The sequence below is a fragment of the Diabrotica undecimpunctata genome, chromosome 7 (assembly GCF_040954645.1).
Source record: "Diabrotica undecimpunctata isolate CICGRU chromosome 7, icDiaUnde3, whole genome shotgun sequence".
NCBI classification, from domain to species: domain Eukaryota; kingdom Metazoa; phylum Arthropoda; class Insecta; order Coleoptera; family Chrysomelidae; genus Diabrotica; species Diabrotica undecimpunctata.
The window spans coordinates 102,762,422-102,790,162 of NC_092809.1; the positions used below are offsets into that span (position 1 = coordinate 102,762,422).

A 27,741-nucleotide genomic window follows, 5' to 3' on the forward strand; every position below is an offset into this window, starting at 1 on the left:
CCTGTATGCCAAGAAGATTTTTGCAAAATATTAGGCATTACAAAACATAGAATAGCATTTATAATGAAAAATTATGCGAAATCTGCTAATTTACTAGTGGAGAAACATGGCGGAGATAAAGTCAATAAGTTTTTTGTAAAAAAATCAATCAGTTCAAAAGTTCATTGGCCAGTTTAAATGTGTTGAAGCACACTATTGTCAATCAATTACAACTCGTTGGTATTTACCATCCAACTTAAACATAAAGAAAATGCTTAGGTTGTATGATCAGTCAGTTTCTCCAGAACTTAAAATTAAAGAATCATATTTTCATTCTATCTTCAACACTAAATACAATTTAAGTTTTGGCACTCCACAAACTGATGTTTGCAGTTTTCTGAACAAATTAAACGCACTACAAATGAAGAAGAAAAAACAAAATTGATCACCAATGAAAAAGTACACAAAGGTAGATCTAAAGCGTTCTTTCAGCTATTAAAGGAAAAATAAGTTGACTTAACACTTTAATTTGACTGCCAGAAGAATTTAGTTCTGCCGAAAATACCTGACCAATCAGTAGATTATTCCAGACAGTTGTACTTTTACAATTTTACCATAGTTCATGGATGTTCAAAAACTAAACCCAATGTGTATTTTCACACTACTGGACAGAAAATGAATATGGAAAAGGGTCTAATGAAGTATGCCCTGCAGTCTATGATTGTCTAAGAAAAACTAATTTTGGAGATGGAACACAGGTTTTGAGATTAGTGACTGACGGCTGTAGTGGCCAAAATAAAAATTTAGTAATGATAGGGATGTGCTCCAAGTGGCTTTCTGATGATGCACCAGGAAATTTGAACAGCATTCAACTGGTTTTTCCTGTTACTGGTCATTCAGGAGGAGGATGCCAATAATCTCCTTGGTAGTCAATTGTGGAGGAGAATGGCTACAGACCACAATGGTTGGAGAGATTTGATGAGGGAGGCCAGGGCTCGAATTGGGCTGTAGAGCCATAGGATGGAAGGAAGGTCAAAAACTGCAAATGGATTGGAATGAAAAAAAAGGGAAAACAGAAAAGGAAATGTATAACCTGAAACACGTTACAAGGAAAAAGGCTAGAAAAAAAAGTACATGGAAAAAAATATAGCAATTAAAAAGCAAGCCATAAAAGATGAAAGGAATTACATAAATGATGCTGAAAAAGAGCTGTGCAAAAAAACGACCTGAAAACACAATACACCATCATACGAAATTTAACATTAAAAACACTAAAAAGTAGAAAACAAATCGAAGATAAACAAGGTAATATAATTAAAGCAGAACATGAAATAATGCAAAGATGGAAAGAACACTTAGAAGAGATATACCCCAAACATGGGGCAACACCACATATAGATGAAGAAAATAAAATAAAATACAATACAGAAGTTAAAAGTTAGCACATGAAAAAAAGAAATACAAAACACATTGAAACAACTAAAAACTGACAAAATGTTACACAAACTCTTTAACAGGCCGACAAGGAACTACCAAAGAATGGAAAGTGTAATCATTAAGATACCAAAAAAGAGCAGTCTATGTAGATGTGAGAATTAGCGGGCAATAACACTACTGAGCGCAGAAATAACAAGAGTAGAAGAAAAAGGTAAATGTGGCAGACTCACAAAGAGTTGTAACACCACTGATGATGATGAATTCTTAATTATATTATTAGAGGTATTGATATGTGAAAATGTTTGCCAAAATTATTGACCGCGGTCTTTTATGTCAATTACTCTTCAGTGAAGACTTACAATATTTTAATTAAGCTCTCAGATGACTCTCCGGAATTCTATAATTGTATGTTGGTATTAACATATCTTTTTAACGCTCATTCTAAAGTTAATTGTACTTACCTTTCGGATACACACAACAGAAAACAGTTTCACCCCACCCTTCACCGTCTGGTGGTGGATGGAGGATACCATCAGAAAGTCTAACCCCTCTAAAGTTTTTATTTTCAGCTGATACTTTGTATTTTAAACCAGATGCTCCCGGGAATTGTGCTGTAACAGTACTTAACAACAAGGTTCCATTCTCCTCACTAGGTAGTTCAACTGGATTTTCATCTTCATTTTCGGCTACCTGCACGTATTCTACAACCATATTGACAGAAATGTTATGGCGAGCAATTTAAATATTTTATTAGAACTACGGATGCTATCCTCCCACGTTATTTTATGTACTGATAAATAGTTAAATACGAACGGTGTTTCCTAAATGTGTAACTTTTCTATCAGAAAAATAGATTATGATTCTCGTCTCAGACAAACGACAGAAAAAGAAATAAACCAAACCGGAAACCGGAAATGTCAATATCACAGATCACAGACATATGAACACAAAAGTTGTTTTCCCAAAATACCAACCGCTATTACTGGCTATTACCAACCTATTAAATTAAAGAATGTTCAGTTCATTTCTTGAAAAGCGCATTTGCCAAGCCCGTCAAGCTTAACATCAGAATAATATTTTTTTTGTATTTACACACAAACGTACACAAATAATTTAACACAAATGTCAGTTTTTCTGGAATACCTATTGTCTGAGATGAAAATGCTATCATGCTACCACGATACACAAATACCGCTACTCAAGGAATAGAAATGTGTACTCCTTCGCGCATGACGTCACCTGCGAAGCAACAGTACAGGGTACTAACATGGTACAATGAATATACATGGTACAATGAATACAATGAATGTGTATTCATTGTACCATGGGGTACTACGGTGTTCGAGATGTAGGATTCCCTGTCCCGGTAGATGTATTTGTTCATCGTGCGGTAGATGAATTGTTTTTACAAAATTAATCTCCAATGTGATAAGACTTTAAATATTTTTGTTTTTGCAGATCCTTCACATACTTGACCGAAACCATGTAATTGATCATGGTTTTATTATTGACATTAAAATAATCAACAAGGATTACTTTGAAGCGCTACTAAATATATCAACTTCAGAATTGACAATTGCGCATAAATTGACACTACATCATCTCTGTTTAAAAGGCTCTATGAAGCAAAGACTGAGAGCTGCACTTCAGTTATTGCCAAATTATGTAGCAGAAGCTATTAGTTGTGCTGGAGAAAATGGACTTATGCCAAAAGATAGTTACTGGAAAGAAGCTGCTGTAATTTTTCAGCCATTTAATGATTGGTTTGATCTATTAAATTCTCTATGAAAGTTCGTTGTCAATTCTCCAACACGAAATGCATATGAAACGCAATGAAACAATGGTAAAAATGTAGATAAGCAGTCACGTCTACTGGATGAAATGTCAGAAATGGTCAATTCAATGCGGGTTGGTAAACATAAAGGACTTATTCCATTTCAAAAAGGGATATTGCTTACTAATAGATATCTGAAAGAGTTACTTTCTTACCTACAAGCAAAATACAACGTTGACTATATTTTAACTTCGAGGTTGAATGAAGACGTGCTAGAGAACCTTTTTTCTTATATTCGAGAAATGGGTGGTGCAAATGATCATCCTTCCACAAGAGATTTTAAATAGGTATAGATTAAGGTGGTATATTTTAGGAAAACATTCGGCGGTGATCTTTACAGAATGTCGCAATAATATTGAAACTAGTGAATACTGCGTAAGTAACAGCTAAATAGAAAGTCCTCAATTACCAAGCGATATTTCGGCGTCAGAAGATATTTGCTTTACACAAAAAATGTTGGCTAATTTGGTAGAAAAAACTAAAGGTTTCAAAGAATCTTAGTCTCAAGAGGACAAAATACTTCAAAATACATTTATAGAAGCTCACTACTTGGATGATCATATAATTGATGATGACGTTGTGAAAGTCGCAGACAATTATGAGGTGAAAGAAAAAATTCATCGGTACTCTTTGAAGTATGTTTCTGGTTTTGTTGCATACAAATTAGGGATGGCGGTTTTTGACAAAACACCGGTTTTCGGTTATACCGGTTTTTTTGCTTACGGTTTAACCTGGCGGTTATAACCGGCCAAAAAAACCGGTTTTTCCAAAAACCGGTTTTCGGTTTTTTTAATCCAACAGGTTACAAGTATGCACTTTCAGTTTGCTTCTGTATTTATAAAATAAACTAAAATTTGAATTATGGTTTTGTTTGGAATAATTACTTGAGAATAATAATTATGATTGGGATCCAAAATAATACCTAACCTAATCCTAATTACCGTAAAAACCTAATAACCGGTTTTTACTTTATAAATAAAAAACCGGTTATAACCGGGACAAAAAAAACAACCGATAAAACCGGTTATTGCGAAGTAAAAAAACCGGTTTTCGGTTAAAAAGGGTAGGTTTTTCCCATCCCTAATACAAATTCAAACATAAATATAGTATAACTTATGAGACATACATGGAATCAGATTGGCTACAGACAATCTCTAAAGGTTATCTTTTGTACCCAAACGAATAATTGTGGGAAGCTACACTAAAAATGGAATCATTGTTTTGTACAATCCATGAAAGCTCTTTATCAAAAAAATCTAAAATCTTTCAACAGCTGGCACAGAAAACTTTAGCTCAGCTTGAGGATACCACGATACCATTTGATGTACCTACTCGTATGTCACAGTAGGACACGCACATATATAAGATTCAGATAAATAAACAGACAGATTAGTTTCAGTAACTATTAAAGAAAACTCGATAAAAATACGTCACAGTTTGTTAACTTTAAGAAATAAATTTGAATAATGTAATATAAAATATTCAATAAAACTTTATTATGAATGTCGGCCGGATTCATTACTGAAACATTGTAAATTAAACTAATGTTGGAAAATGTATGTCAAAGTTCGAAGATATTTTGTAACACATTAATTTAAAACAATTTTCTCTAATTTTAAATGTTAAGTGATTCAGAAAGTGTTTTTAATATTTAACCATTCTACACACTTTGACAAAATACACGATTTTGAAAATATTCCAGTAACGAATCCGACCATCGAAATATGTATAAAAAAGAATTAATTTTATTCTTATTAATTGAAAAGACATTATTAGCACAGAATAAATATTGCAAACGCCAGTTAACTTGGCGACGGAATACGCACAACGTCACTGAGAAATAGATTATATTTACCCCCCATGATTCTATTATTGGTTTACTATTTCTGATATTGGTCGGTAATTCTCGATGGCGTTCGTCGATTTCCATAAAGCATTCGATTCCATCGAATTATGGGCAGTGCTTGAATCTCTAGAAAATGCACGTATCGATTCAAGATACACTAACATAATTAAAAACATATATGAAAATGCCACCATGCAGATAAAGCTGGACGAAAGCACAAAAACTAATCCCATAAGACTACAACGGGGAGTAAGACAAGGAGACACCATCTCTCCCAAACTATTTACCCTTGCTCTAGAAGACATTTTTAAGAAACTAGAATGGAACAATAAGGGTATCAACGTCACCAGATTAAACCACTTGCGATTCGCAGATGACATAGTTCTAATAGCCGATAATATCCAAGAACTAAATGATATGTTACAACAATTAAATGCAGTTTCAGGAGCGGTAGGCTTAAAAATGAACTACAGCAAAACAAAAATACTGAGTCGAGACCAGACAAATATAACAATACAAAATCATACCATAGAAAATGTTGATTATTATGTATATCTAGGTCATGTTATCAAACTAGGAAAACCAAATCAAGATGCTGAAATTAAAAGAAGAACACAACTGGCATGGGGCGCTTTTGGCAAATTAGCATATATCTTGAAAAACACCTCTATTCCTGTAAACTTAAAGAAAAAGGTGTATAACACATGCATACTACCAGTTTGTGCTTACGGCTTGGAGACAGTAGCCCTTACCAAAACGAAGATTAGGGATATTGTGGAAGAAATTGCAAAAATGAAATGGCGCTGGGCAGGTCACGTAGCCCGATATAATGACAACAGGTGGACACGGAGAATTCTAGAATGGAGACCAAGGACGACAACAAGAAGCATGGGAAGACCTCAAAAAAGATGGGTAAATGACATAAGAACAGTGGCAGGCAAACAGTGGATTAGATTGGCGCAAGATAGAGAAAGATGGAAGCAATTGCGAGAGACCTACATTCAGGAGTGGATGGAAAATGGTTGACAAAGAAGAAGAGAAGAGCGTCACAGTGTTGTCATATTTTTTTGTATAAAGTAGGTATAGGAGTTTTTAAAATAGAAAGATACTTTGACGAAATGATATATGTTTTAAAAAACTTATACAGAAGTAAAATACTTCACATTTGTATTTAGGTATATACCTAAATACAAATGTGAAGTGTTTTACTTCTGTATAAGTTTTTTAAACGACTGTATACAGCCAACTACTGGGATTTTCCCATTAATTTTGACGTGACAACGTCTTAAATTAGGTTGTGGCTCGGAGTCACTCATGAAAAAGTGTAACGCCCGCTCACGTCTGTTACGATGAGTCACCGAACGAGAGAGAGGCCCGCCGGACCGGCGAATGCCTTGCGTCTCTCTCCCACTCAAACATGATCGGTCCGCTGGTGCGATGCTATTTCTCCTATCATCGTCCTATCCTCAACAAAATCACTCAAACAGAAATTAGTTAAGTTTAAGTTTACATGTACAATGTTTTAGTAAACAAAATATATTTCTATAGTTAAAATTTGTGCAATTCTTATTTTCATTCAATTCTTTGTTCCTATTGTGCAATTTAATAATATTCATATCAATAAATATTCTACCGAGAAAAAGACGTTGTCACGTAAAATCTTCGCCCGTAAAACCGACTTTACAGGCAACCGATTTTTATATAATGTTTTGTTATGAGAAGCCACAATTTTTGAATTCAGATTAAAGCATTCATAAAAAATAGTAGTTTTACTTTAAATATAGCTAAATATTTAGTGTATTCTTTTGTTTAACCTGATTTTTTTATTTTTATTTAACTTTACTTTATTCTGTAGTTCTTAAAGTTTCTAAACTATTAATTTTTACCATAAGCATAATATTTATAGGTATAATTTTAATGCTTTTAATTATATATGTATTTTTTACGTTTTTGTTTAATTATATATGTATTTTCACATTTTTGGTTATTTATATATGTATTTTTCACGTTTTTGTTTGTTTTAAATTTTCATTTCATCTAATATATTTTATATTATGTGAGAGTATGAAATAATTGAGTATAATATGGCAACACTGACGTATATTAAACATTTAACGTCAACGTCAAATATATCTACAGGCTACAGGTTATGTTCATTGTACGAAAATTATATTAAAATTAGATTCTAACTCGATGGAAAATTCAATTTAACCAAAAAAACAGTTCTAAAGGTAAAGGTGTAAGCAAGTGTAGTCCGCAAGGGACAGGTTGTCCAATGACTGATACAGGCACATGAGTTTATAATGGATATTAAGGTAGAAATTAAGAAAGAACTTCAGGAATGTGATAATGGATTTAGTAGTATAGACGTACGTTATATGCAGAGTCAGTTATCCACAGAAATAGATATAATAGATGTTAAAAATGAAACACAAGAAGATGATTCAGGTGAGACACTAGTAGACATGAGAAGTGTGTCGCCAAATATAGACACGATTTATTCACTTTACAATATACACATTTTTTCCCGCTGAGCCATAGTTTTTCCGTATTTTTCATTCAAATCAAAAAACAGATTTTAACAAAAATATCTACCTGCATCTGCTGTTACTGTCAATGGTGTGGGTATGCTATAATCAAAGAATATTTCCTCACAATTTAATTCTCTACAACCAGGGTAATTTTTATCAGTAAATGCCAGCTATGCTTTCAGATCACTGGTTTTCATCGCTGGATCTATAATTGGAAAGTTATTGGCAATTGAAAATGTTGTAAAGTCTTCTATGTTGTTCTCAGTTTCACTGATGCTCATGATGGTCGGCCAATGTTTGTGCCAGGTTTTTCAGTGTTTCAAGAGAAATTTCGTTCCATGATGAAGCTACTGTATAAATTACATCTTTGATCGTAACTTTTTTTATTGTCTTGTGTCAGATTGCTATCCTCCTGTTCCACAAGTATTCAATTACTCCTTGATCCATAGGTTGAATTAGTGGAGTCACTTTCATCTGTAAGAACAAATGTATGTTCTGAATAGTATTTAGTACAAATAAAATATTGTAGGTATAACACAAGATTGTTTATAAAGAAATAAAGATGTGTCATTATGAAGTACCTATGTAATATGTAAGAGTTATATGAGCTATAAATCATATAACGACAATGCATATTATTGTATACATTTTCCAAAGCCTTTATTTCTTTATAAACAATCTCGTGCTATACCTACAATATTTTATTTGTACTAAATACTATTCAGTACATACATTTGTCATTTTTACCTTTAAAATATTAAATGATCTGTTCTATTGATTATGTCAATATTTGTCAGTTAATATATCTTGGCAAGTAATAAAAATGGATTGACATCATTAATTAGAATAAAAAATTATAGATTTGTCTCAAATCTCTAAAATTGTTCTCAAACATCAAAACTTCAAATCATCAAAACAGAAACCAAAACATCAATTTTTTGTAGTTAAAAATGTAATTATAATTACAATAAATTGTGAAGAGTATACCTGCTGGCCAATTTAATGTTTTCACTTATTATTATAAAAATTAATGGGAAAATCCCAGTAGTTGGCTGTATATCATCGTTTAAAAAACTGATACAGAAGTAAAACACTTCACATCTGTATTTAGGTATAAACCTGTTTTACCTGTTTTATACCTAACTACAAAAATGTGAAGTGTTTTACTTCTGTATCAGTTTATTATTATTATATTATTTATTATTACCTATGTATGTATGTGCGTGCATAAGTGTGTATATGCTCGCATATGTATATAATATACTTGTATTTAATGTTGTTAGCAAACAGTATCTATTACCTATCGGGGCTGAATGGAAAGCCAATAGAAAAAAATGAATAAATTGTGGCCTAATCCCATAGAAATACAATATTTAACTTAGACATGCTACAAGAAAACAGTTTTAAAACCTTTTTAAGAAATATATGTTTTCACTTTATATTTTATTACAAATGAAGAGCTTATTGCAACATAATCGTTATCTTCAATGTTACATAATTCTATTTTATTGCATTATGTTGTACAGTGTAGGTAAAAGTTTATGGTCGGCATAGTAGACTTTAACAGGATATCTAACACATATATAAAATCATATTTTCAGCGAATAGACAAAGATAACAATCATATTTCCCCTTGGTCTCTCCTCCACATTCCTCATGCACGCCCATTACTGAATGCCAGACGATTATTTCTGATCCAGCTTATACATAAGAAACAGCGGCAGGGTTGCCTTATTACATATTTGAATTAAAACATTGAATTGATTCAAAAAATTGGCGATCAGTGGCGGGGTTATATTGCCATTCAAAACTGGATGATGATATTAAAAATGAAACACTAATTGGTACAAAATTTCTTAAATCCATGACAAATTTACAGATTCGCATTTTTATTTGACGAAATTGTAACCTAATTTCCAATAAAACAATGATAAATGATAAATCTCTTCAATGATAAACTGCATACGAGACAGGCCAAATACTATGCTATGTATTTCTTTTTGGGAGTGTGAAGATGAAACTTTGATATGCCAACTGTTTATATAAAAGAAGAACAGGTACAAATAATAAAATGGTACTTTGGAGGCAATTCAGTACAAGAAACTATTAATTTATTTATTTTGGCTTTTGAAAATAGGCCAATGCCTATAGAAAAAACTGTATTGGCCATTATTCATCAACTTGAAAAGTTTGCCTATACTAATGGCAGATGTAAAAAATGCTGCCCATCAGATCAATCTCGCGAAAAGAAAATTTCTCAAGAACGAGAAATTTGAGAAATTCGAGTTTGTGCATTGGCTGAAGCGACGCCATGTTCAAGTAAACAAATTGCCGATGAATTTGTTTGAATACAAAAATAGTGAGGAATATTTTGAAAAGAAAAAGTGCAAACAACTCAAGAAATATTTCCTGATGATCAATTTAAACGAATGAAATTTTGTGATCACAATTCACAAGAAGCATAACCCATCCGTTGTATGTTATTGGTCTCAGGAAAATAAGCATTTGAGTGTGTCTGTGTGTACGCAGTATCCACAAAAGTTAAATGTTTGGACTGAAATTTTGGGAGACCATATTATTGGTCTTTTTTTAATAAAGTCAATTTAAACGCAGTCAAATATCTCCAATTACTGCAAAATCAAATTATTCCTGCACTTCAACATCTTCAAATTAACTTCAACTTCATTTTTTTACAAATAATATGTGTTTTTTTTCTGTAAAATAATGAATGTTAATACTTTTTAGTGACTAACACAATCAAACAACATAAACAAATAAAAACTCCCGTTAGTAATAAATTTTTGAGAATCTTCAAATTAATATATTACATCCCTGCTACCCCTGTTACCTACCGCAAACGCAAATTGTTGTAGGAACAAAAACTAGAGGTCTCATCAAAATGAAGCGAAAAATGAGCTTGTTAGTAATAAAAGGTGAAAATAGGCCTCAGATCCCGGACTATATGTAAATCTTCGAAAAATTAATATCGTTAAGAAATTTTATTAAATTACAAGTGATAATAAGTGAAGTGCGGGAGTGTAAATAGATAGAGTAGAATTTAGTTCAGTAAAAATCACATTTAGTTGTTAGAAAAACATTAATTACCATATGAAACGATTAAAGAAGGAATCTAACAACTTCTGAGTATTAACCCCGACATAAGAAATTGTATTAAAACTGCAATTTTTTGTTATTAATATTTTTTATTTGGGACACCTGAATACATTACTGAAATAAGATTTAAAAAAATGGCAACGTACACAAAAAAAATTACCTTCCTACATCTAGGACGTCAGGACCAAGCATTACCATTTGTGTGGTAACTCACAAAGCAGCATACATGGACACCAACATTACATTTTTTACACCTTGTAGTATTTTTTTATGGCAGTAGCGACATCTCATTTGTTTCTCTTGGTCAATTACATAATGGTGCATTCCATCGAAACGATAATCGTCATTTTCTCTTCGACTTGGCCGTCCACAAGAAGATGAAGTCGCTTTTGTATAAAGTTCAAGAAGTGAAGTTGCAATGTGTCGACGAAAAGCTGATTGATCCAATGAGCCCTGATTGCTTCGGTGTATTTGCCAATCATTCTATATAGCCAAATCGATACAGTGAGTAAACAAACAGAAGTACCATAAATGGTTGAGAAATAAGTATGGTTTTTTTTTGTCGTGAGTATCGCTTTACTTGATTAATAGGATTCGCACCAACTGCGTTCGAGCACAGCGATACAACACTATTATCGTGCCAGCTACCGATTGTCAATTTCTTATTTGCGTCAAACTTAGCATCGTACGAACCTCTTTTATCATTTTGTAACACCTTTGCTGATTTCAGAGGATTTTTTGGTATTCTGTTATTTCTTATGGTTCCCGTTCCTCTAATATTTTTTTCCGTCAGCATTTCAAATAAAGGCATTGTACTGAAAAAATTATCAAAAAATAAATGAAATTTTTTCAGGTCCCACCTTGATTTGAGAATATCCACATAACTGAGTACCACACCTACACCGACACCGAAATCCTTGTATTTAGGCGATACGTATATTGATGCTTCCTGGTACGGTTCAAACCACGTCACGTACCCATTGTTGCTACACCCAAAAAGTTTATATCCCAATCTTATCGGTTTACCCTTTATAAACTGCTTGCAGCCGTGACGCCCGAAATAGGGAACCATGGCTTCATCAACGCTGTGGTTCTCTTCTAAAACTGCAGGTTTTAAAATTTTTTGATTTAGTAACCTAAAGAGAGGTCTAACTTTACTGAATTTGTCAGAATGGTCTAAATTATTATTATCGGCAATATGCAGAACTAGGGAAACTAGGGAATTACAAACATCTCTATCCTTTTCCCAATACATCTTTTTCCTTGGGTACTGAGCGTAACCACTAAGAATAAGAATTCTTACGAATGCTTTCATTTCTTGGATACATATAGGCTTATTTTTCATACTTGCATATCTATTGGATTCGACAACCGGTAAATCAAAAATGTCTTCATCAAACAATTCCATGAACCAGTCTATGGGAGTATTTTCTGTATCAGTATTGAGATCATTATCCTTTGACCAACCATCAAGTATTTCTGCCTCCTCTAATATGTTTGCTACTTCAGACCACTGGTATTGTCGTGGAATTTTCAAAACTTTGTCAGGTTTAACCAAATTTGATACTGGAATATCATCATCGAGTCGGAGTCAACCGAACGAGGCACATTTATTTCAGCTACAGTTCTCAAATTGTTTGAAGGCAAATTATCCGGAGACACGTTTTCTTCTTCACCACAATCCTCATCTGTTTCAGCGGCATCTTCCGACGGTAAAAGAACTATATCAGCTTGAGAATGGGGCAATTCATCTTCTTCCAACATCTCCAAAGCCTCATGTAAAGAAAAACCCCTGAAACAATAAAAGCGGTATGTTCATAACACTATCAACAAATTCTTTTGGACTAAATACTAAGTAAAATAAACAAAGAAAGCCACTGATTACTATATTTATTTAAATTTATCATTTTCGTGCCATAATAGTGCATAATCCTGACGGCCTACATGTAGGACGGTCAAATTTATCACCACCTGACAGCCATGTGGCAAATATTTTGGATAAAATTATTTCACCATTTGGATAAATGAACACTTATGTATAAATATCATCATAAAAAAGTACATTTTACCAAAAGAATAATATTCATTTCTTACCTTGCAAATCTGATTCCATGTTCAGCCATATTTTACGTTTTTTGCAACCACAACACAAGTAGACGTTTCAAGCGATACGAAAAAACTAAACGTTAATGGGACAATTTTACTTAGTTATCATTTGGTCTTTAAATCTAAATCTTGTAATATTACTAATGTTTAAAATAAATTTAACGTATTTACTTACCGGCTTGTTTATTTTCTTCCATTTGGTCTAACTTACACAAGTTAGTTTCTTGCCCCAGTATAACTGCTCCATCACTTTTTGTATTTTAAAACACACACTCAGAGCCACTGTTGATTTTGTAATATAAAGATTACTATTATTGTACTCACAATAATGTACACACAGAAATTTAATTTGGAACAAATTACCAATGTCAAATCAAATCGAAGGAGGTTCTGTTAAAAAAGGGGCCAATATCAACATTGGCTTGTATAGAAATAAAATTTTTGCAAGTATTGAGGCTGAAGTCTACATTGGTCCTTTTTGCTTTAAAGCGTCTGCTTTGTCTTGCAATTTTTAGAAGGCTCAGATTAAGGCAGAAATCTGAATTGTGTTTCGAAACTATTTTACGGATTTATTATCAGATGTCGCTATTGCGTCCGTTTCGAAGCCATTTTATTGTTGCTTCTTAAAGACAGGAAAGATTTATTTTTCACGTTGAGAACGCCTATGAATATCTGTTCTGATGAGCCTTATTAAGGCGAAATACGTATAAACAGATACATAGACGCTTTGTACGCGAAATCAAATCTTGACTGTCTTTTTCATTTTATTCTGATAGAATTAAACGGACATTTGTTCAACAAATTAGGATGGCGATCTTGCTACCATTTAGAGCGTACTAAGTCTTGTAATTACTTCCAACTTGAAGGACCACCCACTGGCGTGGGAAATAAGAACACAAACAGTTTAAACAATACGTAGTTTAATAATTAAATGTTACTACAACTAAGTTAATATCTAGCCAAAGTTTTAGCGCAAGTTCTTTTATTGAAACCGCCGTTAATAATTATCACTTCAACTAAGGATGTTTTCTTCAATATTAATATACTTGATTAAGAATGAGCGTTCAGCTTTTAACTATAAGCTATGTAACAATAACTAGGTATACTCAATACGCGAGAGTCTAAACTCTTAAACCAGAAATGCGTCGAATTTGATCGAGTATGAAACTAACACTAACTAATATGCGAGAGTTAAACCTCTAACCTAGAAACGACCAGCTACGCTGGGATACAATTTGATACTGACTACTTAAAATTCTGATTTTCAATGCCTGACTATTGCAAGGAATTTGCGGGGAACGGGAGACAACTTCGATATTTCTATACAGACGTAGGTAAAACCCACCTGTTGATTTCTTTCTAACAGGGACATTTTGGGAATTGGTCGGAGAAAGTTAATCTGTGGTTAAAAATATATTTTGAATACATTTTTGGCTTTCATGAGAATTTGCTGGAGAATTTACCTCGGTAGATTTTAAGACGTGTAAGTTAATTGCTACCAGTGGCGTAGCAACACTTGGATATATTTCTTACAGAAATTTATCTATATTCAATAAATTTACAGATAAATATTAAGAGAAGGAAGTAAGGAACGAGCAAAGAGCAGCTTACAGCAACATATTTTGAATTTTGTCTCAATATTAAATAGACAGTTTGCAGTCAAAGGCAGCATATATTAGCAGTTAGAGAGGTACGGATTGTTTGATTTAATGTTTTCATCAATTCATAGGAATTTATAACAATACACGAACTTATTGACTGGAGTTATTTTCAAATTTTCGGCCATATGCCGGGCTTTTTCATTTTTAAGTTGTATTACTGTTTCTAATCCCATCGCGGTTATGTTTTCTTTATTTTTGGCATTGGTTGACTCGTTTTGCTCTATTCTTATTCGCTCATAGTTAAATGTTCTTCTTTATCATCTTTTACTACCTCATTTGAAAGGTATAAGATTTCATTATATCCAACCAAAAATTCATAGAAAACCGTTTTTTTACGGTATTACAAATCGGCACTTCATTAAGACCAAACAGAGCAAGGAACAAACATGGTTTATATCCATCCCACAAAAATAAAATAGGGTTGGTCAATTCTCAAAACTGCGCTTGCGGAGAGTTGGGTACATTAGAACATGTGATTTTCGATTGTGCATACTTTCAGATGCTAAATCAAACGTTATAAAAAAATCTACAAAAAGCAAAAGCTACTCTCCCCACCAATTTAAATGCCATTCTATGTACACGTAATATAAATTTCTACAAAACCATCTAAAAAATACGAAAATTGATATTTAAAAAAATAAATAAAAAAAATATTAAAAAAAGAATAAGAATAAAATAATTATATACAATAAAAAAGAACAGATACAAAAATACGTATATGAAAAACACAACACAAAGAGGGCCTAAACTGGAGGTGTTGAATCGGGTCTAAGTCTTAGCGCTGTGGAAAAAAATATATTTACATATAGTTAGTATTAGTATTTAGTATTAGTTATTAGTATTTATTAAAATATAATGCATTTCAGCTAAAGCTAGGAGATTGTATCTATGGAAATAATAAAATCTAATAAAATATAATAATAATAAACCAAGGGCATTAATCTAAACACACACACGTACACCCCCACCCCCTTACTACTTTATTTTGTGTATTGCCTTTTTTGGTGTCAAATTAGTGGTTTGTGGTACACGTCCAATTTGACCTTGAAGCTACTTCGTGAATTTGTTTATTTGGTGAATTAATTAAAGGTATAATGGATATTAAGGTCGAAATTTAGAAACAATTTGAGCGTTTAGTAGTAGTACAGACGTTTGATATATGCAGAGTGAGTAATCCACAAAAGTAGTTATAATAAATATTGAAGATGTTAAAAAGAAAACACGAAAAGATGAGTCAGGAAGACGCTAAATTAAACAAGAGAAATATGACGCCAAATATAGACATTTCCTAGTTGCAGTTTTGCATAAGTTTTAATATTTCCTTGAACTAAGATTAAAGTGAAATCAGATACATCCGTCATAACCATTTTTAATATAAAATATCATTTAATTGGAAAATGTTATTCTCGGTACATTCCACGACTGTTTTGGTTGTTTCTCCAAAATCTCCGAATGGTAAGGTGCATTATCTAAAACTATAACTAATGGTTCACTCAGACTAGATAACAGTTTCTCCTCAAGCCATTTAACAAATATGTCTGCATTCATGTTTTCATGGTAATCAGCAGATTTTGATTTTGAAGAAAAAATCAAATCTGCGTTTTCTATAAAGCCTTCTTTCCCTCCTGCATGAAGAATGATGTGTTTTTTGCCTTCGCTATCTGTGTGTTGTCGTCTTGCCAAATTCTTTTAATTCCACCCTTTGTAAATATCCATGTCTCATCTAAGTATTGGAATGTTGCATTTTCAGATTTAAGTCTAGTATATTCTCTCAAAAATTTAATTCATTTGTGAACTACACTACTCCTTTCGCATAAAAGTCACCTATTATTTTCTTTTTTGACTTTAAATCCTAAATCTCTTCAACACTTTCCAAAGACTAGTCCTATTAATTTAATTCCTTTGTCTTTCTCTTATTTTGGCCAGTAAAGTATCTAAACTTTTGATTGTTTTCACGCATTCGATACAAAATATTGCGAATTTCAAATTTTTCTACCAATGGTAGGAATTGGTAGATTGGTATATAGAGTCATATTGAGGAACCTATGGGTACCTCAATCTCTCCCATCCTAGTTAATTTTGTATTGGATGATTTAGTATCTAACCGTTTGGGTCTTTTAGATTTCCAAATCCCTTTTATTAAGCGGTGTGTTGATGACCTATTATTAGCCTTACCCCCAGACAAGATAGAGGCCACATTGTCTTTGTTCAACGAGTTTGATCCTCACTTACAGTTCACTGCTGAACTTGAGGACCCTACCACAAATAGTATTCCCTTCTTAGACATGCGTGTCATTACAATGGGAGATAACACCTTAACCACAAGTTGGTATAGGAAACCAATGGTCTCTAATAGGTTTCTCAACTACCATTCTTGTCATCCCTACAAATATAAATTAATTAAATTAAACCTAATTAAAGCTTTAAGCTGTAGGCTAAATAGACTGACACATCCGGTTAATCGAAGGGAATCCCTCCAATTACTTAGAAATATTTTAATTGAGAATTCATATCCTTCTTCCCTCATTAATAAATACCTTTATGCACAGAGTTATGGTTCCTCTTTAAATGACATGCCCAATGGTGGCCAACTAATATAAAATAATTCAATTAATAACACTGTTCTGCATAATACTGTACTTGGGACTCCAACCACCCATTACTCATCTCTACCTTATTTTCCTCAAGTTACTGAAAAACTATTAAACTGTACAAACAAAAAAATATACCGGTTAAAATTGCGGTTAAAAATGCTAAGACTGTCAGGAATTTGTTTTCTAAAACCAAAACACCCTTGTCCCTTCTGGAACAAGTAAATGTCATCTATCACATACCTTCTGCTGAGTGTGACTCATGCTACATCGGGCAGACAGGGAGATCACTGAGAGGGCGTCTTGAGAGCGACCGCAGTGATATCAACTTATCTAAGCATACTTGTGCTCTTGCCCAGCATGCTATTAACACTAAACACAAAGTGGACTTTAATGAAGTTAAGATTCTTGGCAATGAACGCAATCTCGTTAAAAGACAGTTTTTGGAAATGTGTTCAATACTTAAACACCCTAACGCTTTTAATAAGAGAACGGACATTAGTAACTTGAGCCAAATTTTTTATCATGCGTTATTATTGCAGAATTAAGCTGGATTTATAGTTTGACGGACTGTAGACGTAGACGCACTGCAGACGTAACAAACGGACTGTAAATATTATTTCAATTTATAAATCGACGGAGTGGAATTTTTTCGCATGAGTAGAAACAGTTGCTAGAGTTGGTGACCATGATACTATAATATCCTTTTATTATTTATTATTATTTTATAAATTCTTAACGTTCATTGTAACAAATAATCAACAAAATCAAAATTCGATTATGTCGATAAACAACTTTACAAAATGGTGAGCGGGCCAGACAGTTCACTTTGGTTGACAGCACAAAATTCTTCCTTTTGATTGGCCAGACGCAAGTAACGCACTGTAAAAGATGAAAGTTGGCCAACTCTTCCGTTGCAGTGCGTTTCACTTACGTTCCGTCATGCGTTTACGTTCATTTATAAATAAGAGTACATAAAATTCTATGTTGATCTTTTTCCAGTGCGTCTACGTTTACAGTGCGTCAAACTATAAATCCAGCTTTAATGAGTAGCAGGCTCTATTAAGTTTTTTTGTCGTATTTTGTATTTGTTCCCCCCAATTCAGATTCGGGTCAATATGAATACCAAGAAATTTAACTGATCTAGCAGGTTCTGTGTTTTGTGATAGGAAATTAATTGTATCTGGAAACTGCTCTCGTGACTGGCTGGTTCTAAAGTAGACAAAAACTGTCTTATCAGTATTAAGCAACAACCGATTTCCACTGAACCACTGTTCAGCCTTGCTTAGAATTTGCTCTGCCACTGTGAGGAGTGTTTCTAAAGTTTTTTCCCAGAAAAGCACATTTGAGTCATCAGCGAAATTTACAAGGTTTGAGGAACTACTAACCACCGCATTTGGAAGGTCGTTTATGTAGACCAAAAAGAGGAAAGGCCCCAGGACACTCCCCTGTGGTATGTCTAATTTTAAATTGATAGGATCAGAGTAAACCTTACATCCCCTTTTCTACAGGCATACCTTTTGCGACCTATCTGTGAGAAATGATTTTATCCAGTTTAATGCCGGTCCCTGTATTCCATAAAGATGTAATTTTTGTAATAAAAGAACATGATCTAGGCTATCGAAAGCCTTAGATAGGTCCAAAAAAGCACCTAGTGTTTTCATCTTTGCCTCCAGTTTTTCTAAAATTTTTGATATAAAATCATAGGTAGCTGTCTCAATAGATCTCCCTGCGAGAAAACCATGCTGTGAACTACTAAATAAGTTGTTTGTAGTGAAAAAGTTTTGTAATCTGAAATATATTGCTTTTTCGAATATTTTTGAGAATGATGGAAGAAGGCTTATTGGTCTATAGTTCTCCATCTTAGTAACATCACCTTTTTTATGTAGTGGCTTCACAATTGCCAGTTTTAAACTTTGAGGAAATTTACCTTGCCTGAAAGAAGCATTAACTATAAAAGAAAGAGGAAGAGAAATCTCTGATGAAACATATTTAATTAAGTTGGTTGATATTTCATCATAACCAGAGCTATGCTTGTTTTTTAAGTTATTTATTATGTGACTTATTTCTTTCTCTGAAACAGGAGTTAAAAACATGCAATGATTAGTTTGTTCGATATTAATTTGAAAATTTTTTACATGCTTTATTTTCTTTACAGCTTCTGGTGCTGCATTTGCCATAAATTGATTTATTTCGTTAGAAAGCACCTGAGGGTCACCCTCTAAACAGAAATTACCTTGATTTTTGGAATTACCCTTAATCTCTTTTACCAATTGCCAAGCCATTTTAGTTTTATTTTCGCTATTTTCAATTCGTTCTTTATAACAATTTTTTCGAGATTGAGTGAGTAAAGAATTGTATTTGCGTTTTTCTGTCCTGTAAATATCTTTATAATCAACATTATTGGTAGACAGTGTAAACAAAACATCAAGCCTAGATTTACAATGTTTTATATCATCATTTTTAAAGTACTTTTGTGATTTTTTTTTATTTGCTGAATTTATCTCTTTGAGTGGAAAACATTGTATAAAAATTTTCTGAACTATACTCATAAAAGCATCCCACTGATTATCTACATCTAATGTCTCAAAAACAGATACCCAGTCTACATTACCTAACATGAATTTAAAAAAATGTTTATTCTCCTTGCTAAATATTCGTTTTTTTATTATATTTGACTCAAATTCATTTAATTCAAATTTTACCTTTTGAGCAGTATGATCAGATGTATGAGGATTGAATACAAGAGAATCAAATATGTCAAGATTTGTAAAAATATTATCTATACAGGATTTTTTGTTACCTTGTATGCGTGTATAGTCTTTGATGGAAGGTTTAATATCAAAGGAACTCAAAAACATTTTTAATGTGTCTGGCCACCTTGCACTCTCAAGCAACATATCTAAGTTAAAATCACCAGCCAGAAAAATGATGGAGTCCTTGTCAACAAAATCACAAAGTATTTGGTCCAATTTGTTTATTAAAACTTGTGGGTCTTCTGTTCGGTAGATGGATAGGATTACAATCTTCTTCTTATTAATTCGCACCTCTGCAGCGGAACACTCAAACACCGTTCTTTCTGATAAACTAGAAATATCTTCCCGGGCTTTTGCAATAAATGTGTCTTTAATGTATACCGCACTGCCACCATGCTCATGTGAACTGCTTCTACAATATGAAGAGATCAGTTTAAAATTCCGCACATTGTAGTCCCGCAGTTGTTCTTCTGTTTTCCGGTGCTCAGTTAAACAAAGAGCAAAGCATTCATCATGATCTTCTAGGATAAAATTAATGGCATCAATACTTGTTTTAATTGATTGCGTATTTAAGTGAATTACTGATACGGCACACGGTGTGTGCCGTAGACTGTCTTTTGACACTGGGGTGCCTCTGTACATTCTGAAAATGGTTAAAAATTACACCATTCGGCCATAAGTCTTGCTGCATTAAATGAGATATTTTTGGTTCTGGAACAGTAATTTTAAATGAACTTTTGTACTTATCTGTCCTGGTTTTCATTTTTTCACAGATAACGTTTTCATCCAGTTTTCTTTCTTTTAGATAGTTAAGTATTTCCTGAGCTTCCGTTTTTGGATCGAAACCTGAGAGGAAAATCGCCATATGTTTTGTGGCCACACGCAGGATACTTCCAGCATTCTCATTGGTTCCCTGGAGTGGATCTGGTCGTTCAATAAGTGTTGGACGAGTTGTTTTGTAAAAACCTCTTTTTTTTTGGGTTTCCCATTTATCATTTTCATCTTCAATCAGCGGACGGTTGATATTTTTAACAGGCGTCACGGGTGCAATTGAACTGCTTGATATTCTTGGTGTAGGTGGCAGCACAGACAAATCAACAGAACAAAGTGGCTGTTCTGTGACTACGTCAACTGAGTTTGTAGTCTCTTTCAAATCATTTTGTTCTTTTAAAATTAATGGATTGTTATTGTTATTTTTAGTTTTTGCAGCATTTTTTACCTCCATGGAATTTTTTTGTTAACTTTTTCTCTATGCTTTCTATTTTTTCCCATAGCAGCTTATTATTTTCCTCTAGGATTTGATTTTTACTTCTTAACTCACAAAGTAGTTCATTTAGCAGATGAATGATCGTATTTTCCATGCCATCCCCACTATTTAAGGTTATGTTAGAATCACAACAAATCACACGCGTTTCATCTAAAATTTGAAGTTTTCCGGCCCAATCCCGTGCTGTGCATGATTTATGGAAGGCTTTTCCACACTTTACACATATTATTGTGCTTATTCTCTTAGTTCTGCAACAAGTAAACTTGGTTTTTTCACTCTCACTGTCACGATCATCCTTATCGGACGCTTAATATGTTGTTTACTTTAAAAATTGTCCCCTAAGGTGTAGTTTCTATCATATTTTCATATTAAATAATTTCAAATAAAATAAAATAGTTTCTTACTTTACTTACTTAGATTTATTCAACTTACATTTTATTGATTATTTTGCCAATGTTACTTTTACATATTTAAATAATTGTTTCTGCTCAAATAATTTAATAAAATTTTATAATAAAATGGATTCATAGAATTTATATTATTCTCAGTTCCAAATGTATGAACCTTGGACTGATGGAGGTTGAATCAATCTTCACCTGTTGCTGGCTATTCTGCCACAACATTAACTTTTTAAAAAATGCCTTGCTGTTCTGTCACATTTTGACCTCAAGGCCACTCTCTTTTCTCGTTCGGCGTGGTACCTAAATTTCTGGTCGCATTTCACCGACAGCGACTGAGAGGCTTAAGAGTGGTAACTTCATTATATAATTTTTTTAAATATCTATAATTCATTTTTAATAATGTTACCTAAAGTTAAAATCAAATTTAAATAATAATATACTGTTGGAAGTGCATCATATGCTCTTTTTGGTTCCGTGTAAATTAATGTTTTTTACTTAAGTTTTTTCACATATTTTTTATATACATGTACCATTAACACATGTCTTTTGCTGTGCTAAGTTGAGTTAATTTGTAAACTCTATTCAGTTCAATTAATTGTCTATACAACATAATATTTAATGTCCATTATCATAAGCTTCTTTACACATTTTATATCTTTGACTGCTACATATCTTTTTAAGGTAACTGATGATGCTTCTTGATTAAGAAGCGAAACGTCTTCAATAAATAGATGAAGTAGCCACCTTCTTTGTCTTTTATTTCTCCACTTTGACCGAAAAACCCACCACTCTTCGAGTGTTCCTTAGTTTATATATATATATATATATATATATATATATATATATATATATATATATATATATATATATATATATATATAATCGACTGTGTGCTGTAAATATTACTTATCCAATAGTTATATTTCCAATTGTCTCTTGTCAGTATTTGAACCTTTATGGACTGAATGTCAAAACTTTGTCAGATTTATTATTACTGTAAAACATTTGTAAAATTACAAGCATTTTTACTAAAAATTCTATATTATAAACAAAAAAAGAAAATTCTATAATCGACTTTATCGTATTGTTATTTATATTGTTAAGTGGCATAAATGTAATTACTTGAAACTTAAAATAATAAATTTCAAATGGTAAACTTGCTTGTTTCAGGCTGTTTTTTTACTACATTTATTTCTTATATACTTATTTGTTTTTATTCCTGTTGTTGTGTTTCTGAATTAATTTTTTCTTGCAGTAAAAAAAATAAATTTTTATAGTTTGGTTTATATTTTAGGTTTTTCCCAAATCAACAATAAAATGGAAACTGAAAAAACATCAGTTAAACATCCATACCACAAAGAACAACAAATAAGTCAAGATGCTGAAGAAACCACATTAAGCAAAAGTGTAAAGGTTCATATTGGACAAAAATCTTGCAAGTGTGAAATTTGCTTTAAGACATTTACTGCAGCAGATTATTTAAAAAATCATTTCCGAATACATACTAGGGAAAAACCACACAAGTGTGAAATTTGCTTTAAGGCATTCACTACAGCAAGTAATTTGAAAATGCATTTGCGAACACATACTGGAGAGAAACCTTACGAGTGTGAAATTTGTCTAGTGCAGTTTTCTCTGCAAAGCAAGTTGATAAATCATAAGAAAGTACACACTGGAGAAAAACCTCACAAGTGCGAAATATGCTTCAAGCGTTTTACTGCAACAAGTGGTTTGAAAATGCATTTGCGAACACATACTGGAGAAAGACCTTACAAGTGTGAAATTTGCTTTAAGCGATTTCCTGCATCAGGTGGTTTGAAAATCCATTTGCGAACACATACTGGTGAAAAACCTCATAAGTGTGAAATTTGTTTTAAGACATTTATTACAGCAGGTAATTTAAAAAAGCATTGCCGGACACATACTGGAGAAAAACCTTACGAGTGTGAAATTTGTCTAGTGCAGTTTTCTCTGCAAAGCAATTTGATATATCATAAGAAAATACACACTGGAGAAAAACCTCACAAGTGCGAAATATGCTTTAAGCGTTTTACTGCAACAGGTGATTTGAAAATGCATTTGCGAACACATACTGGGGAAAAGCCTTACAAGTGTGAAATTTGCTGTAAGCGATTTCCTGCATCAGGTCGTTTGAAAATCCATTTGCGAACACATACTGGGGAAAAACCTTACAAGTGTGAAATTTGCTTTAAGACATTTACTGGAACACAGCATTTGAAAAGTCATCTCCGAACACATACTGGGGAAAAACCTTACAAGTGTGAAATTTGCTTTAAGACATTTACTGAAGCAAATAATTTGAAAATGCATTTGCGAATACATACTGGGGAAAAACCTCATAAGTGTGAAATTTGCTTAAAGACATTTACTGCAGCAAATAATTTTAGAAAGCATTTTCGAACACATACTGGGGAAAAACCACACAAGTGTGAAATTTGCTTTAAAACATTCACTACAGCAAGTAATTTGAAAATGCATTTGCGAACACATACTGGGGAAAAACCTCACAAGTGTGAAATTTGCTTTGAGACATTTATTACAACAGATCATTTGAAAATGCATTTCCGAACACATACTGGGGAAAAACCTCACTACAAGTGTGAAATTTGCTTTAAGACATTTACTGCGGCACATAATTTAAGAAAGCATTTCCGAACACATACTGGGGAAAAACCACACAAGTGTGAAATTTGCTTTAAGTTATTCACTACAGCAAGTTATTTGAAAATGCATTTGCGGACACATACTGGGGAAAAACCTTACGAGTGTGAAATTTGTCTTGTGCAGTTTTCTCTGCGATCCAATTTGATAAGGCATAAGAATATACACGCTTGAGAAACACTACGAAGTGTAAAATTTGTTTTAAACAATTTTCCCATCAGGGTGATCTGAAATACCATTTGAAAATACGTTTTGAAAAGAAAGTTTAAAGATTGTTGTAAACAATTAACTGAATCCTTATTCGGCATGAACATCGGTATATATCATCGGTATATATCATCGGTATATATCATCGATATATAGATATATCAATATATGATTTTGTCAGTCCAGACCTCTGTATAACTAAAGGAATATTTAAGTAACAAAATATCTATAGATTTGCAATCTTCAATAACTTCGATGTATCTTAAAGCAATCTCGAAAGCTTCCTTTGCAGAGAAATGGGTGGTTTTTAGATTTTCTGCAAAATCCTCCTCATTTTCCACATTTTCTTAATGTGTAAGTGGCAGATATTATTTCCTAACAATTTAATTCCCTACAATCAGGGTAATTTTCGTCAATATTTGCCAGCTATTCTTCAATGTCACTGGTTTTCATCGCTGGATCTATAATTGGAAAGTTCTTGGCAATTGGAAATGTTGGAAAGTCTTCTACGTTGTCCTCAGTTTCACTGATGTTCATGATGGTCGGCTAATGTTTGCGCCAGGATTTTTTTAGTGTTTCAAGAGAAATTTCGGTCCATGACGAAGCTACTGTATAAATTGCATCTTTGATCGTAACTTTTTTTATTGTCTTGTGTCAGATTGCTATCTTCCTGTTCCACAAGTATTCAATTACTCCTTGATCCATAGGTTGAAGTAGTGGAGTCACTTTTATGTAAGAAGAGCGATGTTGTTTCTCCAGAAGACAGAATACCTGTACCTGGATGCGACGGTGCGTTATCAAGAAGCAAAACCGCTTTTGAAGCAGGTTTTTTTTTTATTTTATAAATTGACATTTGCAATTGACAAAAATTAATTTTAGAACCACTCTTTAAAAAGGTGACAGTCTATACAGGCCAATTTCTGCTTCTCTAGTAAACGGGAAGGGCTTTCATATTAAGATTTTTTTAATTACCTCGGTTTTTTTATTGCCCGATTACAAATAACGAAAGTTTGTGATCCCCACTTGTTTTGCTACACAAAGCAATCGTTAGACTTTCTTTCAACGATTTATATCCCAAAATGTGTTCTTTTTTTTTGTTGTCAATGTTTTATTTGGGAACATTTTATAATTCAGGCCGGTTTCGTCCATCTTATAAATTTGCTCGGGAAGCAAATTATTTTCCAAGGTAAATTGTTAAACTTATCGATGAACGGGTTTGCCCCACTAACATCAGATGAAAGTTTTTCATCCGAAATAGAAAACTGTCGAATTCCGTGGCGATTTTTCACCGTTGGAGCCACTCTTCTGAGGCAGTAAACTTATCAATCGAAGAACTCTGCTCAATTATTTTTGCAAGCAAAGTGATTGCTTTTTCTTGAATAAGCGTCCCTAACAATGGTGGGGCTCTTTTCACTTTTCTTGGTTAAACCAAACCCAAGAAATGTCTTCCTTGCCGTTTGGTCATCATCTACTGTCATGGAAACTGACCCTAATTCCCTTCTTTTACTGTGCCAGTCTTTGATTGTAGTCACTCCGTCCCCTAGTTCTAAAAAGAAAACATCCCTAATGATTGTACAAAAGTCAAAGAATACAAATTCAAAACTCACCTTTATCCAACCTTTCAAGAACCTAATATTGTTCTTAAGCTATTATCTTGTGGCATCTTAAAATATTTTGAAATATCGTTCCCTTGAGATTTATTATTTTGGGTTTTCTTTTTTCCATTTTTGACATAAAATTAATACATAATCGACATTTAGATGCGATTTTCAAGGTTATTTCCTTTCGAAGAAATTGTCATCGAAAACATTTCTGTTATCGAAGGTTCCGTGAAAAGTGCTACATAGTACAATGGCCCACGGCAGGAGGTTGAAGTAGCTAGAGTTGGATTAACGAAGTTCTACTATATTTAAAAAAAGTTCGGTCATTTTAAAAATGGTCTGAAGATATGGTTGAACAGTCTTTTTTATTTAAAAATGAAAAAGAAATATATGTATGTAAATCTTCGAAAAATTCATATCGTTAAGAAATTTTATTTAATTAAAATGAATAATAAGTGAAGTGCGGGAGTGTAAATTTAAGATAGAGTAGAATTTAGTTCAGTAAAAACCACACTTAGTTGTTATGAAAACGTTAATTATATGGAACGATTTTTAAAATTATTGTATGACAAATATTTACATTCATTGAATTCCCGTATACATAGAAATAAAGAAGGAATTTATCAACTTCTGTAACGTAATGAACATAACGTAATGTAATGAACATAACGTGATCATCGTTAGGGATTGGGTAAATTCTAAATGTTAAATAGGAATTTTCAATAAGGATTGGTATTTTAAGGATAATGAGCATAGTCTTAGAAGTAACACAAATAATAGATTTAGAAGATTCAATGAGTTCATAAGGATGTTCATTATCAGATACTAAAGAATTCGTAGAATAAATTTTTACTAAATTTTCTTTTAAGTCTAAAAGTTCTTTTAATGTGAACAGTTCAATATTTGACGAGTTAAAATGAGAAAGAGTGATAGTTCTAACTAATTTCATTAAAAATTCGTTAATAATCTGTAAATTTAAAATATCATTATGTATTACAGCGTATCCATCAAAATCTGCCGATAATCTCTTAATTTTTGTGAAAAGTATTTGATTATTTTTTGTAATTTGTTCTAATAAAGTATTAAATCTCGTGGAGACAGTTTTGTCGAAGGAGATGCGGTTGTTAAACAATGTTATAACTTCATTTTGTTTATTTTCTAAAGCAATGATATGTGATTTTAATAAGTTTAAGTCGGCATCGTCTGGATTTCCGGTTACATATTTTATAGCGGTACCTAGAAAGTTAAAAAGTCCTCGTTTATGTCTCCTAGTTATTTTATGCAAATTGTCTTTGGTTTCGTTAAGTAAGTGGTCGTATTGGGATTTTAGTAAGGTTAATGGTGCTTTTTCGTCATAAAATATGTCCTTGTATCTCTTGCATAATTTTAAAATTTTCTCTTTTTCTTCTTCGTTTAAATGTTGCGTGCGTATAATTGAAGGGTCAAAATTCGTGGGTCCTTTACAAATTTCGTACTCATCTAAATTCTCTACATGAATCGGCTCCATTTGTACCGGGTTATCAAATGTGATATTATTAATATAGCCATTTGTAACTATATGAATATATTCAGGTAATTTTATATTATTTATTATAATTTCTTGAAGCAATATATTTCCATTATCAATGTCTACTGGAATTTTATTATACAACGTTTTAAAAGGAATCCTATAACTAGTGTTATACGTATTTAATGTCAGTGTCATATTTTTATAGTTAATGACCGCGT

At 32.6% G+C, this 27,741-nt stretch overlaps 2 protein-coding genes across 2 annotated transcripts in view; one reads left to right on the plus strand and one right to left on the minus strand.

Annotated features, from left to right (window-relative positions):
• The window catches only part of LOC140445668 (TAR DNA-binding protein 43-like), a 47,570-nt gene extending 45,238 nt beyond the window's left edge, over positions 1 to 2,332 (minus strand). The window contains exon 1 of the mRNA XM_072537907.1: positions 1,878 to 2,332. Within this exon, the coding sequence (XP_072394008.1) occupies positions 1,878 to 2,127 (250 nt within the window). The 5' untranslated portion in view covers positions 2,128 to 2,332. The remainder of the gene's footprint in view (positions 1 to 1,877) is intronic.
• Positions 2,333 to 7,235: 4,903 nt separating this feature from the next.
• LOC140445669 (uncharacterized) lies at positions 7,236 to 26,663 on the plus strand. Its single transcript, XM_072537908.1, has 2 exons — positions 7,236 to 7,544; positions 22,818 to 26,663. The coding sequence occupies exons 1-2, from the start codon at positions 7,400 to 7,402 to the stop codon at positions 24,377 to 24,379; spliced, it is 1,707 nt and encodes a 568-aa protein (XP_072394009.1). The 5' UTR covers positions 7,236 to 7,399; the 3' UTR covers positions 24,380 to 26,663.
• Positions 26,664 to 27,741: the final 1,078 nt, after the last annotated feature.

Coding starts and splice junctions, on each gene's coding strand:
- LOC140445669 (XM_072537908.1), top strand. CDS start 7,400: ATGGATATTAAGGTAGAAATTAAGAAAGAACTTCAGGAATGTGATAAT. Junction 7,545..22,817: donor AACACAAGAAGATGATTCAG/GTGAGACACTAG, acceptor TTTATATTTTAG/GTTTTTCCCAAATCAACAAT.